We start from the raw sequence: 16900 nt of genomic DNA, 5'->3' as shown, positions 1-16900 counted from the left end.
GTCGGTATGTTTTTTTAACTCATAAACCGTTAACCGTATAACCCTGGAATGTTTTTATTTGAGTCCCCTGATTCCTAACTTAGAAAATTAGGTCAAGGTCAAAGGTCAAGGTCATATTTTAGATTTTCATATGTCTTTGATTTCCCTATAACTCTTGAACGGTTATAGATACAAAAAAATTAAGCAGTGAAAAATGCTTGGTACTTCAAGGGGCAACTTTTTTTACATTATGACTATATTGATTTTACCATCATGTAAGGGACATAACTCCCATCGATGGTTTTTAAAAGGCCATTTTTAGGCAAAACTCTTAAACAAAAGGTCCTTGACCCATAGGGTCTTTTGCAATGACCTTGTGGAGCAATGACCTTGACGAAGGTTACAAGGTCAAAGGTCAAGGTCATCAAATTATGTGGTTTTGGCACTATTTAAACAGTTTTATGTGTGTTTGAATTTCAACCAACCAACCAACATACCAACCAACCAACCAACCAACCAACCAATCAATCATGATCATGATCAATCAACCAATAATGATCATGATCAATCAATCAATCATGTTTCCGTCTCATGTGTTTCTTATAGGGTTCAACCAACCAACCAATCAATCAATCAATCAATCATGATCATGATCAACCAATCATGTTTCCGTCTCATGTGTTTAATATAGGGTCCAAGATCTTCTTTGTGTCTTTTTCCGTGTTTCAATTGACCCTATCCAATGTGTTTAACCAACCAACCAACCAACTAATCAATCAGTCAATCAATCAATCAATCAATCATGATCATGATCAATCAATCATGTTTCCGTCTCATGTGTTTAATATAGGGTCCAAGATCTTCTTTGTTTCTTTTTCCGTGTTTCAATTGACCCTATCCAACGTGTTTAACCAACCAACCAACCAACCAACTAATCAATTAATCAATCAACCAATCAATCAATCATGATCATGATCAATCAATCATGTTTCCGTCTCATGTGTTTAATATAGGGTCCAAGATCTTCTTTGTTTCTTTTTCCGTGTTTCAATTGACCCTATCCAACGTGTTTAACCAACCAACCAACCAACTAATCAATTAATCAATCAATCAACTAATCAATCAATCATGATCATGATCAATCAATCATGTTTCCGTCTCATGTGTTTAATATAGGGTCCAAGATCTTCTTTGTTTCTTTTTCCGTGTTTCAATTGACCCTATCCAACGTGTTTAACCAACCAACCAATCAACCAACCAACCAACCAACTAACCAACTTATCAATCAATCAATCAATCAATCAATCTATCTGTATGACTGTTTAATCATGACAGTTTATTGAAGGAACAAACTCTCAATTATTCAAGAAAAATTGAAATTTAATATTGTTCTTACGTCACTTCTGAAAAAAAAATCCACATGTTCTCTGAAACTACAAGTACAATCGACCTCAAAATTTGCAGTCAGCAGGGCATACATGTACTAAACGTTTATAAAAAAACTTGGTGCAGATATCTCTCAAAGCTTTTCCTAGAGAAAAGAAATGGCAATGCCGTAAAAATAGCTTGCTAGGTCCGTAAATCTCAGTAAAAACCTACAATAAAATGTCCGCTCCGAGTTTGAAATACTAATCTGTGTTACAAACAGGTGCTGAAAAATGTACATTATCAGAAAATAATCAATAAATGTGTTTTAAAGTTACACCGGATCAATTAAATCCAAAACATGCACTACTTGTGAACTGTCATCAAAATGTCAATTTCCTACAATAACAAAAGAAATTACATTGTGTACATTCCATCTCTATAGATGTTGTCTGTTTAACGTCCCCACCTAAAAAGAAATAAAAAGACTATCTTTTCGTTATTATAAACCCGTGTCACGTGATGTGGTGCGCGCGCTGTACCTAAAATAAAAGAAAAACTTTCCAAACTAAACATGAAACTTCTCCGGTAACAATAATATAGACCCCATACAGAAACAAACAAACAAACAAACAAACAAACACCCCCCAATTCAATTAATTTTACAGGGGGAAAGACCCCCTACAATTGCTTTTTTAAAGCAATTGATTTATATTTATCTTTGAGTTTTTTATTTGAAAGAAATCCATGTGTAGTTCCTACTTACTAATATAAAAATGAAAAAGCAATTTCTGTACATGTGACAATATGGATTAGAGTAGAAAACTTTACATTTCTGAACAGGTCCCAAATATGACTGTCTGTTCTTGTGTATTTATAGACCCAGAACTGAAGAAACTTGCTATAGAAGTGATGGATATTATAAAACAAATAGTTGGCATAGATAAATTTACAACAGTATATGCTGAAGTGATGAAGAAAAGATCTATAATCAAGGAAACGAGAAAGAGGAAACAAGCTGTTACTGTAAGTTTTGAATATCCCAAATTTAAGGTGGTACATAACACTACAGGGAGACAACTCTGAAACATCAGCTGAACATTTTAATCACAATCTATTGTTAAAGAAATATTATGCATAAGCCTCTCAATGATGAAAATTGATGTTAGTCAAACTGCTATGTCCAATGAAAATTTCCTGATAAAGTGTGTGGTTCAAGTTTTTTAAAACTTTTATACACCCGTCAAAGTTTTGATGGTACCTATTATGGTATAGAAATGTCTGGCATCTGTCTGTCCGGCCGTCTGTCTGTCTGTCCGGCGTAACATGTCGCACCGTAACTTGAGAAAGACTTATCCAAGTTTCACGAAACTTAACATAGTCGTTTCTTATGATGGTCAAACAATCTGTATACTTTTTGGTGAAAATAAGATTAAAACTTTTTGAGTTACAGGACTTTGTAACCAAAACAGGGGTGTGGTTTTTTTTCACATGTCGCGCCGTATCTCAAAAACGATTTTTGCTTAAAACTTTACACACTTCTTATTTTTATTAATCTAAAGATCTGTATACTTTTTGGTGATGATTCAAAATTTAATTTTTGAGTTATTGAGTATTTTGTAAAAAAGGGGGAGGGGGTTTTCACATGTAGCGCTGTATCTTAAAAAGGATTTATGATTATTGCTTAAAACTTTACACACTTCTTAGTAATATTAATCTGAAGATCTGTTTACTTTTTGGTTTTGATTCAAAATTTTATTTTTTGAGATATTGAGTTTTTTGTATAAAAAAAAAAAAGGAGAGGGGGGGGGTTCACATGTCGTGCTGTATCTCAAAAACAATTTATGGTTATTGCTTAAAACTTTACACATTTCTTAGTTATTTTAATCTAAAGATCTGTATAAATTTTGGTGATGATTCAAATTTTTATTTTTGAGTTATTGAGTTTTTTGTAAAAAAAAGAAAGGGGGGGGGGGGGGGGGGGGGTTTCACATGTCACACCGTATGTCAGAAATTATTTATGATTATTGCATAATATTCACACACAAGACGACGGGCGTATCATGTGATCATGGCACAGCTGTATATTATATTTTTGTCAAAGGGTCAAAGCTAATATTTTGTCAAAATTTTATGTTAATTAAACAAGCCAAATTGAAGGTGTTAGGTACCACCTTAATGCACTTTGGCCCAAACTTAATTTTTTCAAACAGGGACCTCAATGGCCAAGTGGTCTAAGTAGTAAATTCTGTAATCTCTAGTCAGTCAACACTGAGGTTGTGAGTTTGGACCCTGCTAATGCAGGTGCAATCGAGTCCAATCTTAATTGACTAGGGTTGTCAGTTTTCCTATCAAAGTTCGATGGTTTCCTTCAGGCACTCCAGCATCCTCCACCAAAAAAAACTTGCCGCCACGAAATAGCCCAAATGTGGCTCTTAAAAGTGGTGTTATAACACCAACAATCTATCAATCAAACAAGATTTATTTTTAGCTCACCTGGCCCGAAGGGCCAAGTGAGCTTTTCCCATCACTTTGCGTCCGGCGTCGTCTGTCGTCGTCCGTCGTCGTCCGTCGTCGTTAACTTTTACAAAAATCTTCTCCTCTGAAACTGCTGGGCCAAATTTAACCAAACTTGGCCACAATCATCATTGGGGTATCTAGTTTAAAAAATGTGTGGCGTGACCCCGCCTACCAACCAAAATGGCCGCCATGGCTAAAAATAGAACATAGGGGTAAAATGCAGTTTTTGGCTTATAACTCAAAAACCAAAGCATTTAGAGCAAATCTGACAGGGGTTAAATTGTTTATCAGGTCAAGATCTATCTGCCCTGACATTTTCAGATGATTCGGTCAACCCGTTGTTGGGTTGCTACCCCTGAATTGGTCATTTTGAGGAAATTTTGCTGTTTTTGGTTATTATCTTGAATATTATTATAGATAGAGATAAACTGTAAACAGCAATAATGTTCGGCAAAGTTAGATTTACAAATAAGTCAACATGACCGAAATGGTCAGTTGACCCCTTTAGGAGTTATTGCCCTTTATAGTCAATTTTTAACCATTTTTAGCTCACCTGGCCCGAAGGGCAAAGTGAGCTTTTCTCACCACTTGGCGTCCGTCGTCCGGCGTCGTCCGTCGTCGTCCGGCGTCGTCGTCGTTAACAATTTACATTTTGAACTTCTTCTAGAGAACCACTGAATGGAATGGAACCAAACATGGCATGAATGTTCCTTATGAGGTGCTGACCAAGTGTTGTTACTTTGTAGCCGATCCATCATCCAAGATGGCCGCCAGCGTGGGACTTAGTTTAACATAGGACGCTATGGGAAATGCATACAAATGACTTCTTTTAGAGAACCACTGAATGGAATGAAACCAAACATGGCATGAATGTTCCTTATGAGGTGCTGACCAAGTGTTGTTACTTTGTTGCCGATCCATCATCCAAGATGGCCGCCAGCCGGGGACTTAGTTTAACATAGGACCCTATTGGAAATGCATACAAATGACTTCTTCTAGTGAACCACTGAATGGAATGAAACCAAACATGGCATGAATGTTCCTTATGTGGTGCTGACCAAGTGTTGTTACTTTGTAGTCGATCCATCATCAAAGATGGCCCCCAGCAGGGGACAGTGGGGACTTAGTTTAACATAGGACCCTATGGGAAATGCATACAAATGACTTCTTTTAGAGAACCACAGAATGGAATAAAACCAAACATAGCATGAATGTTTCTTATGGGGTGCTGACGAAGTGTTGTTACTTTGTAGCTGATCCATCATCCAAGATGGCCGTCAGCGGGGGACTTAGTTTAACATAGCACCCTATGGGAAATGCATACAAATGACTTCGTTTAGAGAACCACTGAATGGAATGAAACCAAACATGGCATGAATGTTCCTTATGAGGTGCTGACCAAGTGTTGTTACTTTGTTGCTGATCCATCATCCAAGATGGCCACCAGCCGGGGACTTAGTTTAACATAGGACCCTATGGGAAATGCATACAAATGACTTCTTTTAGAGAACCACTGAATGGAATAAAACCAAACATAGCATGAATATTCCTTATGGGGTGCTGACCAAGTGTTGTTACTTTGTAGCCGATCCATCATCCAAGATGGCCGCCAGCGGGGGACTTAGTTTAACATAGGACGCTATGGGACATGCATACAAATGACTTCTAGAGAACCACTAAATGGAATTAAACCAAACATAGCATGAATGTTCCTTATGGAGTGCTGACCAAGTGTTGTTACTTTGTAGCTGATCCATTATCCAAGATGGCCGCCAGCGGGGGACTTAGTTTAACATAGGACCCTATTGGAAATGCATACAAATCACTTCTTCTATTGAACCACTGAATGGAATGAAACCAAACATGGCATGAATGTTCCTTATGTGGTGCTGACCAAGTGTTGTTACTTTGTAGCCGATCCATCATCCAAGATGGCCGCCAGCGTGGGACTTAGTTTAACATAGGACCCTATGGGAAATGCATACAAATGACTTCTTCTAGAGAACCACTGAATGGAATGAAACCAAACATTGCATGAATGTTCCTTATGAGGTGCTGACCAAGTGTTGTTACTTTGTAGCCGATCCATCATCCAAGATGGCCGCCAGCGGGGACTTAGTTTAACATAGGACCCTATGGGAAATGCATACAAATGACTTCTTTTAGAGAACCACTGAATGGAATAAAACCAAACATGGCATGAATGTTCCTTATGAGGTGCTGACCAAGTGTTGTTACTTTGTAGCCGAACCGTCATCCAAGATGGCCGCCAGTGGGGGACTTTTGAATGAAATTAAACATGTTCCTTTCCTTATAAATGAGGTTGTGTTGTCACTTTTTGCCAAATTTTATATTTTTTTATATGATTTCAAAAACCCAAGTAGAATCAGGTGAGCGATACAGGCTCTTGAGAGCCTCTAGTTCATTTGAGCGTCACTGATGAGTCTTTTGTAGAGGAAGCATGCCTCTTACACAAATACAAAATTTCAATCCTGATATCTATAATAAGTTTATTTACAGTATTGTCTATGTATTTGAATTGAAAATAAATATATAAATGATATGTAAACATTTGTGAGTGAGTTTTGGGTTGGAACCCTAATCAAGCCATATTGTGGTTCACCTATACCCATAAAATCCATAAAAATTGGTATCCAACAATTAATAATTAATTCACAGTAATTATTCTGAATTTTAAGGCAATAATGATTGGGGGGTATTAAAAAACTATACCCTATAGTAAGCTATAAAATACTTTGAAAATAACAAGATGTAAAACAAATGGCCTGATTTATCTACAAAACAATATCTATAAAACAAATGTAATAGACAGCGCCCATTGATAACCACTTATATTGAAGACCCCTGACAAGCTGAAGCACATACACACTGTGACTGGTTCATTACGTGTGGAAACACTCAATCTTTCCCTTAATCTGGGACAGTGATGTAAGAGCACAATATAAGAACAAAATGTAAACATCAGTTGCAAAAGGCTGGACTCAAGATGGTCTCAAAACACAAAAATCAACTTTATTTCACTTATTCTAAAGAATTCTTTTCATAAATTTGTGAGTAAGGTGAAGTCTTAATGTAAAACTAGACTATTTTTATCTGTTATATACACAAAAAATTTTAAAAATTAAAGTATATCCTTAATATACAAATCTTGTTTTCCAGGCTGTCACACACCCAGAAGTTGCTGCTAGAAGAAAACTAAAGAAAAATTTAAGCAAAAGAGAGGCTAAAAAGAGGAAAATTGACGAGTTTAGAGTCAGCAAAAAAATTAAACGAAAAAAACTTCAGAAATAGATATTTCAAATAAAAGATATTTTAATATTGTTCAAATATATTTTGACCTGTTGATTTCCATATTGAGTGAATCCAATGTGCCCACCTTTTTCTTCCCATTGTCTGGTATATTACATGAATGATTAAAAGCATGAAAATTAAATGCAAAAAATGAAGTGATCTATCCACCCTGATATTTTTACAAGCCATTGTTAAAATGATTACCCCTTAAATTAGATTTTTTGCATCTTTGTCTTTTTTTTAAACCTGTAGGAACTAGGTTAAACGTGTGGAAAAATTATCAGCAACACAAAAATTATCTACAGAAAAGGCTTCTAGTAATAGGGGTCGTTTTTATCTTGTAGTGAGATGAGTTTTATGTTTTTTATTTGGCTGAGTTAATGTTCTACCTGTGACTTTGTCAGATAAAGAACAGCATTGCAAGTGCTGTTCCTTTGGGGTTTTTTTTGGGTTTTTTTTCTGTGCATGTACTGATGTTGTGTCATGGATGGCAACTCATATCCTTTGTTTATCTATTATTAGAGTAGTAATCAGCAAACTGGCGATTTTATTCATCAGGTGTGCCTCTTGTTTCTTGCGCTTGACGATTTTGATGAGCTGCAAATGAGTACTATCTGTTCCAGCTCATCTGTTCATTTGCACTGACAGAGATTCAAGCTCCTTTCAATTAAGATATGCTAAGTGTTTTTCATTAGCTTTTATATATTTTCAGTTTTAATCAGATATATAATAAAATGATCTGATACACTTGGAATCATTATCTTATAATGAAGCCTACGTGCTCACAATCTGAGGTACACACATACTATTGAATGTGGCAATTGCGATGTTCACCTTCAAAACAAACAATACCTACAACATTGCCATAAATAAATGTTCATCTTTCCATGGTAAAGAAGTACTGTATAATGATATATGACAATACAAGATCTAAATGAGATGAACATATATATAAAAGGGGGGCAATACCTTTTTATGTTAACCTGTTTTGGTCTTTTTTAAAGTGTTATTAACTGTTATCTGAGATAAATTTAAACTGTTAACTGTTTTTAAACCACTGTGTTGACTGTCATCAGCATTTTTGCATTTGTTGTTAACTGTTTTTGCCAAAATCGAGGTGTTGTTAATATGTTAACGGACCCCCTATTCCCCCCTCATATATCACTGAAAAGACATGAATTGTCAAAATCCGGATATGGTGTACACATTTTAGCACCTCATGTTTATGGTTAACCATCTTTGCCGCAAGTATATTGTTTTCTATTTCGTATTAAATTAATATAAAGATCCACTTTGTTACATCTTATGGGTCATTTTCAAAAAATGTGGATATTTCAGTTGTGAAATAACAATACAAAAAAATATTCAATTTTCAACTTTAATATATGAAATTGAATAGTTTAACAACAATACAACCTGAAATAAAAATATGCAATCTTAAATGCTACTACAAAAATATTTTAAAAAATAACATAGAAACAAGTATGGGACATATGTCAACTACATAACGGATTTAGTTTCGGTCCCTAATTTTTTTTTAATAATATTTACATTTTGCTTGATATATATTTCCATAAAAATCATCACACTTTTTTCAAAACAGTTAACATGGTTAAAATAACAGCATTGTCAACTACATAACGCTTTTTGTCAACTACATAACGATTCACTGCGTTATGTAGTTGACCTATTTGTGGTTTTTGGATGTTTTTCTTGACCCTAATACTACCAGATAAATGGTTTTTATTGAATTAGAGTCAGTATTATAGACTGAATGATTTATGTAAAAAAAAAATATTTATGCCAAAATTTATCAATGTTTTTGCCGTTACAAAGTTGACATAGAATAAAATTACGGAGTAATTTGTACTCACCAAAACTAATCTATAATGAAATGAATCAATGATGTCATCCTGTAACTTTAAGCAAGTCATCAGAGGATGAAGAGTAAGTAGAGAACACTTCCTTAGTTACAAGGGATATAATCAGTTGTTTATTGGCAACATTATTTCATTTGTGTTATGTAGTTGACATTTTTTTAAGTACGAAATGAAAAGTAAAAAAAAATGCTAATAAAATCTAATAATTCCCTGTATTTGTGTATACATACCTGCAGTGATACCTATATATTTATAATAACAAAAGAAAAATAATAATTTCCGCTGGGTATTAAAACCAGCATTTAAAAAAGACTAGTTTTTCAATTTTGTACAAGCAATTTTGGGGTTTTTGGACCCTTTGAAACCCACTGGAAGCAATTTCTGTAGCTAAATTTCATATTGAATTTGCTGGAACTTGTTACACACACCAAAAACTAAATGGTGTATCTAAAAATTGGATAAAAATATTTACACTTTTTTAGAAATATTGATTGTACAAGAAAATCCACATTTTTTGAAAAAGGCCCTTATGGTCAATTTATTTGGCAATCGCCAATAGAAGTCAGCAGGGTTTAAGAACATAAGTTGTTCGACCTGTTAGTCAAATGCGTTTTGTTAAATTATAATTTTTCACTTTTTGGTCTTTTGGAAAATGTTGTTTGTGTTGTATTTAGAATCCTCTACAACGAGTAAAATTGTTAAGAGAATCACAAACTTTTAGCATTTTAGCTGAATTCTTTTTTAAAGATTGAAAGGTGGAGTCCGGAACTGTTTACCACAAGCAACGTATTACATGTTGTGTTGAAACACATTGCTTTCGGGTATGATAGGCCGTCCTTTTCTCCAAGAAATGTTTGTTCTGGTTTAGTAGAAGACATTGTTATTACTTCGGACTTTCCTGGTAAAAGTACGTATATGTTTCCTTCTGTGTCAATTTCAATGTCTTCTATTCCACTGTCTAACGTATCTGTGCAAGTGTATAGACATTTGTTCTGCTGATCTAAAGAATATACATACACTGCCTTAGAATCTGAGTACAGAATAGTGTCATTTTCACAAAGTCTAACATATCTAATTGCATTCCATTTAGTTGCGTTTATTGCTTCAAATGTAGAGAGAATCTGACCATTATGGTTTAGTAGATACAACCGACTTGCACTCCCTGCAAGAATTTTATCTGCAGTTGCATGAATCCCACCAATTACGTCTGGAAGAGATATGGATTTTTCTTGTTTGTGCATCGTTCTCAAATTTACGAAATAAATTCTCTTTCTGCCTGATAGACTGACAATCGCAGTATATGTACCTGGAAGTATAGAAACTATATTTACTAAACCTTTCATTCTACAGCTTGCAATTCGTTCCAAAGTGGCACTGCATTTAAGAATGCTGGTTGATGAATCGTTGTACAAAATGATATGTTCATCTTCAGAGAGAACTACTCCGATAGATCTTTGATGAACTTTGTTCAACTGCAAGGACTCGCTTAAGGTAAACTTGCTCAAAATTGGTTGCACGGACCCAATGGAAACGAACTGTGCCTGCAGAAGATTTCTAGCCTTGTGGACGATTGTGGATGGTACTTGTGAAATACTGATGCTAACGGGTGGTTCGACCAATTCGGCTAGATCATTTTGAAATCCTTCAATCTCGAGATTATACACATTTGACGTTAATGCAACTTGTTCTAAATCGTCAGAACATGCCTTTATAGTTTTCTGTACTTTAAATGCATGTAAAAGAATCTGTTCGTTTGACCCGTGACTCTTTGCAAATTCTAATTCAGTGGAACATTTTTCAATAGCATTCATAACCTTATTTGCTCTTTCGTTTTGATGCATAACTTTAGCCACGACTTCTTCTTGTTGCAGCTTTAATTCTTTGACAAGTTTGTTTTCGCATTCGTCGAGCTTTGTTATTATATTTTCCTTCATACTTGTAAATTTAGAAATAACATCTTTACAATTTGAGTCGATGTTTTGTAAATTTAAATCAGTTGAAGAATTTAATTGTGATAATGTAATATGCATATCCTCAATGTCATTTGATATACATGATAGAATAGTTGAATGTTTTACATTTTTCGAGGCTTCTTGGATAGATTCATTTTTACACTTATTATGCTTTGCATTTTGAACCAAGCATTTGGAGCAACAAGGTTCGTCATGGTCAAGGCAGTACAAAACTGCACTGGAATTCGTGTGCTCAGGGCACTGATTGCTAGATAGCGACTTCAAAACCTCTTTGGAAGGAAGGATATCTACAGCAATGGTATAATGGTTTTTACAAACATTTACTCGTTTGTGTTGTTTGTTACAACTGTCACATAGTGTTTCTTGACATTCTCTACACCACACACTTGCCTGGATATCTATATGATCAATAGCACATGGTACGCAAACAAAAATATTGGATGCCATTCAATCGGAAATTAATCTGAAATATAAATATAGGATCAATTATGTATCACAAAAAAAACTATACATCATTAGTGTTCATATACATATATAAGTACAGCAAAATAATCAATTTCACATAAATTTCTAACTTATCTGGCCAAGAAGATTAATAATAGCGGGGTTATAATAATCTTATAGCAACCTTCCCTATCGTGTAAGACTGATCTAGCATATTCCTCTTAAAGTAAACAACGACTATTCTAACAATGAAAGTTGACAACTTAGCTGTGGTCATGGGGCCTCTGGGTAAATTACCAACATAAACACTTAGAACTGAGAGCAGAAGATGCGGGGCGCCGAATGGGACTCTTGTGGTTTTGTACAAAATGCAATTCTGTCATAACAAAATCATTTTTGTCTTACAAAAATATGTGATACAGACTTGTTTTATGAGAACTTCAATTTTGTGATGACAAAATTCATCTTTGTCATGACATAAGTCAATTTTGTCAAAAAGGTATGCAAATATAAACTTATTTGCATACAAAATTGACTTTTGTTACCCGAGATAGAAGTTAAAACACAAAAAAAGTCAATTGCGTGAGAGAGGATTCAATTTTGTGAGAAAAAATTGATTTTTGTGAGACAAAAATTGACTTTTTTGAAACAAAATTGACAAAATTGACAAAATTGAATTTTGTGAGACAAGAATTTTGTCTCAATTTTGTCTTACAAAAGTCAATTTTGTCTCACCAAAACCAATTTTGTCTCACAAAAGTAAATTTTGTGTCTCAAAAGTCGATTTTGTATGCAAATTAGTTCACAGAATCCAAACTAAATTAATTTGCATACGAAATTGACTTTTGTCGCCCAATTTTCAAATTAGTAAACGTCAAGTCTGTGTAACAAAAACGAATTTTGTCATGTCAAAAGTGACTTTTGTCCACTGAAAGATAATTTTGTATGACAAAATTTTAAATTTGTAGTATGCTACAAATTTTGTTAAACTGAACTTATTTTTGTTGAACAAAAGTCACTTTTGTTCGTACAAAATTTAATTTCGAGTACAAAACCACAAGAGTCCCATTCGGCGCCCCGTAGAAGATGCTCAGGTAAATCACATATGAACAAGAATGTGTCCATAGTACACGGATGCCCCACTCGCACTATCATTTTCTATGTTCAGTGGACCGTGAAATTGGGGTCAAAATTATAATTTGGAATTATAATTAGAAAGATCATATCATAGGGAACATGTGTACTAAGTTTCAAGTTGATGTAACTTTAACTTCATCAAAAACTACCTTGACCAAAAACTTTAACCTGAACTTCGCACTATCATTTTCTATGTTCAGTGGACCATGAAATTAGGGTCAAAACTATAATTTGGCATTAAAATTAAAAAGATCATATCATGGGGAACATGTGTACTAAGTTTCAAGTTGATTGGACTTCAACTTCTTCAAAAACTACCTTGACCAAAAACTTTAACCTGAAGCGAACGGACGCACAGACGGACGAACGGACGCACAGACGGACAGACGGACGGACGAACGGAGGCACATACCAGAAAACATAATGCCCCTCTACTATCGTAGGTGGGGCATAAAAATCAGTTTTTCCCCAAACAGATGCATTTTAAATAAATGAACAATCAATCTTGAAAATCGATATTAAAAAAATGATATGTAATGACATTTTATGAAGAAAAACGATACCGGTATTAGTCTCACATTGCCGTCAATGGCGGAAAAAATATAATAGTTAACATTTCATATTTGCTGTGTACCTGTCAGTGTGTCTGCATGGTTACAACATGCACGTGACTTCTATGGAACTTTTCTTCTCATTACTGTTTCATTACCTGAAATGGAATTATAGCAACACCGCATTCATCTTATTCCTCACATTTACCTAGTTTTCTTGTTGTCGTGTATTTCTTAAATATTCGAACTTGACCTTTTTACTTCCTAATGAAATATTTAAAGTTATGTATGTACACTTACGGTATACCGTTAGGTATTGTAATACAATAGTGTGGAATTAAGCACTGAACCTAACGAATGCAAGAATAATGTGTGGTTGGTTGTGTACACAATTATGTTTTTCAAGTTATACATTATTATTTTGTCTTCCATTGAGCTAGCCGATCTGTCTCAACACGAGAAGAATCGATATAGAAGAACACTCAAATTATGATGATAGCCTCCCCTCCCAATTATAGCTATTAGCAAAAGATTTAACAGGTTGAAAAGACAGGTCAGCCAAACTGATCAAACTCTTACTATGATACATATATAAACAAGTAGATGTATATATCCTTTACGTCATACTATACTTCAGTTTCGTCACGAGAATGTATGTTATACAATTACCATTATTCTTTTAGCCACTGGAGCGGAACATGCTGATTATATGAGTATGTGCGCTTGTGAAAAATAAATCTAGATAGAATGATTCTAAAAAAAAAGTCAATATACAAGTGCATATATAGACCTGCAGGGAACACATTGCAGTCATATGACCATTTTATACTTTAATCGATGCTAAAATCCCCAATTTAAGACTCTATATAGGCATTATGTATTTTATCACCGGATAAATTTCATATTAAATGCAGAACAATTAAATGCAATAACAGGGCTTATATGACAATATTAACACTAAATGATTTAAGAATTGAAAAAGTATGGAAAAAGTCTTCGTAGTTTTCATCTTAGTAAGCGGAGTTTCAGCCATCGTTTCATCTAAAGGTGTAAAAGGTAAGATTCACTCCATGTAGTGTTATTTTATTTACCGATACTTATAAATTATCGTTGATCATCTCAACGAGATTGATTTTCTCGCTTGAGCCAGGACGGCGAAAGCGAGAAATGCAATCGAGTTGAGATGAACAATGATAATCTGTTTATCGCTATTTTACCTATGACGACGTTGTCAATTTCATGTCAATTTCGTTAGCAACGCCACGTAACTCCTTAGTTTCTAGCGATAATTTTCCATGTCAAGCGAGTAGCATGATATGAAAAATTATCACAAAAAAAGATCAAAGGAAAAATGCTCAAAATAGCGATAAATCGTTTTCTTGCAATTTAAAAATGAATCCCTCTGTTTCCTCCAAGTATCATATTGTCGTGGAAAAGTTTAAATTTGAAATGATTAATACTCTCTGAATCCCTATTCAAGTCAAAATCAGTTGCGTAGTTTGAACCGATTTTAACTTGGAAGTCAAAGAGTGGAAATATTCAAAACACGAGAAAAGTAACCATCTTCTGTACAGTGTGTCGATTAGTTTATGAGCCAAATTTCGACTGCAACTGGAAGATGACTGATAGAAGGTTAGACAAGTACATCGATGTTGTCTACCAAAGGACCAATTCACCTCTGACATATTTGTTTCGAAGGATTTTGTAACAAGTACACACAGTGAGCATTGCACTTTCTCTACTGTTGATAGTGTCTGGCATAATGCTCACCCATTCAAAATAGTCGACAAGGATTTTTCTGTCGTACATGGGTTAAGTTTTTCTATATCCCAATCCTAAAATCATTAAGGTCGCACTTCTGTTAATATGGACAATGCTACTGTTTTTTTCAAAGGTCAAAATTAACATTCATATGCTTTGACTTCTAACAGTTTAATCTGTAATACCCCTCCCTTCACTTTGGGTCTTCCTCATAGTTCAATTAGCTCGCTTGTCATGTTTATTTATACAGGTAACATTTGGAAGTTATGTCTCTATGAGATGAAACATGGATCATGTCTGGGAACCATTACGTAAAAATATATATCTCCGAGTCCCAAAAAGAGGCATGATTTGTCAAACTGCTGTATTCACAAAGTGTTACCTGTAAATACTTACTAGATTTTCATAAACATGAAAAATTACATTATTTAATCTTATTTGACAAATAGTATTTTTCTCGCCTTTACATACATTTTCATCTTGTTGAATTTATGATCATTTGTGATTACAAAATCATGATTTCAAAATTTAAATTAAAAGTGATGTTTTTCTTTCTCTCTTTGGGGTCGGGTCACAAACTTGTAAAACATTAAACCCAGATTTGAGGCCGTTTTTCGAGAAAAAATAGTATGTCCTACTGTTATCTAATGCACACTAGATACTACAGTAACTATTATTTCAAAGAATTATCGTTTAATACGTTTGAATCATTGATTAAAATTGTATTATTTCATATCGGTTGAGAGTAAGATTCTCTTATTGGATAAAAAGGGGTCACATGACATTCATTATTCTTCAGTAATAAATTCCATCGGTCATTAACAGAACAAAACGGACCAGAAAACCGGTCGTTAACGAACTTTTACATGATAATGACCGTTGGGGCGTGGTTTCCGTCTGATAATGACCGTTGGGGCGTGGTTTCCGTCTGATAATGACCGTTTCTCTGTTTAGAGAGATGTACCTTTTATAAAACATGTTCCTATTTTTAATATTATATTTAAGTTGTTGAATTGTTTATCATATGTTTTTGTTAATTATAAAGTTAAAGAGAACTTGATTAAGTATTTATATACTAAAAAATTGCACTAAAATGAATGGCAGTATTACTACGACTGGTCTTCACTAGATATAGGAAGATGTGGTGTGAGTGCCAATGAGACAACTCTCCATACAAATAACAATTTAAAAAGTAAACCATTATAGGTTAAAGTACGGCCTTCAACACGGAGCCTTGGCTCACACCGAACAACAAGCTATAAAGGGCACCAAAATTACTAGTGTAAAACCATTCAAACGGGAAAACCAACGGTCTAATCTATATAAACAAAACGAGAAACGAGAAACACGTATATATTACATAAACAAACGACAACTACTGTACATCAGATTCCTGACTTAGGACAGGTGCAAACATTTGCAGCGGGATTAAACGTTTTAATGGATCCAAACCTTCTCCCTTTTTCTGAAACAATAGCATAACATCACAACAAAGAAAAACATACGATAAAATATCAATTGGCAGACTTAACTCAATCAAAAAACGTATGATTAAACAATGAACGAATAAATTTGATCTGCGATATCTGAATACAAATGCACAGTTAATTAAATATTAGAGACAAACATTCATGACCAAAAAGCTAACAAACAAATTCAAACACAGGACATGACTGAGAAATATTTAACCAATCAATGTTCACTTTAGAAAAAAAAAGTTTATACAAATGTTGTAAGAATAAGTGAAAAATTGAAGATATTACAAATAATGAAAGCTGGTGTACAGACAAGATCCATATAAATAAAAAATAACAAAAAAGCATTATAAACAGTATCAACAGGTCGAATTAACAAGAAAATACGATTTGAGAGTACTCGCAGTTACTGACAGCTAGTTAAAAGCCAAAACCAATAAATAATAAAAAATCATGCATCAGAGACTCTTTGCCATAGAAATCGTGCAACTACTCGAGTTCGC

At 34.3% G+C, this 16900-nt stretch overlaps 2 protein-coding genes across 5 annotated transcripts in view; both read left to right on the top strand.

Moving 5' to 3' along the window:
• LOC143064019 (small subunit processome component 20 homolog) overlaps positions 1-7212 on the top strand; it is a 112012-nt gene extending 104800 nt beyond the window's left edge. For both annotated transcript variants that reach the window (XM_076236517.1, XM_076236516.1), the window contains exons 62-63: positions 2225-2370; positions 7045-7212. In XM_076236517.1, the coding sequence (XP_076092632.1) occupies positions 2225-2370; positions 7045-7176 (278 nt within the window). In that variant the 3' untranslated portion in view covers positions 7177-7212. The remainder of the gene's footprint in view (positions 1-2224; positions 2371-7044) is intronic.
• Positions 7213-13452: 6240 nt separating this feature from the next.
• Positions 13453-16900, top strand: part of LOC143064018 (uncharacterized) — a 41941-nt gene continuing 38493 nt past the window's right edge. For 2 of the 3 annotated variants that reach the window (XR_012975162.1, XM_076236514.1), the window contains exon 1: positions 13453-13536. Coding sequence is in view for 2 of the 3 variants with exons in the window: in XM_076236514.1 (XP_076092629.1) it covers positions 13530-13536 (7 nt within the window). In the remaining variant the exon portion in view is untranslated. The other variant, XM_076236513.1, reaches the window with a different exon arrangement.

This window comes from Mytilus galloprovincialis, chromosome 2 (assembly GCF_965363235.1).
Source record: "Mytilus galloprovincialis chromosome 2, xbMytGall1.hap1.1, whole genome shotgun sequence".
NCBI lineage: Eukaryota > Metazoa > Mollusca > Bivalvia > Mytilida > Mytilidae > Mytilus > Mytilus galloprovincialis.
Note: the sequence above shows the minus strand (reverse complement) of the source record. Positions and strands in the feature narration are given on the sequence as shown.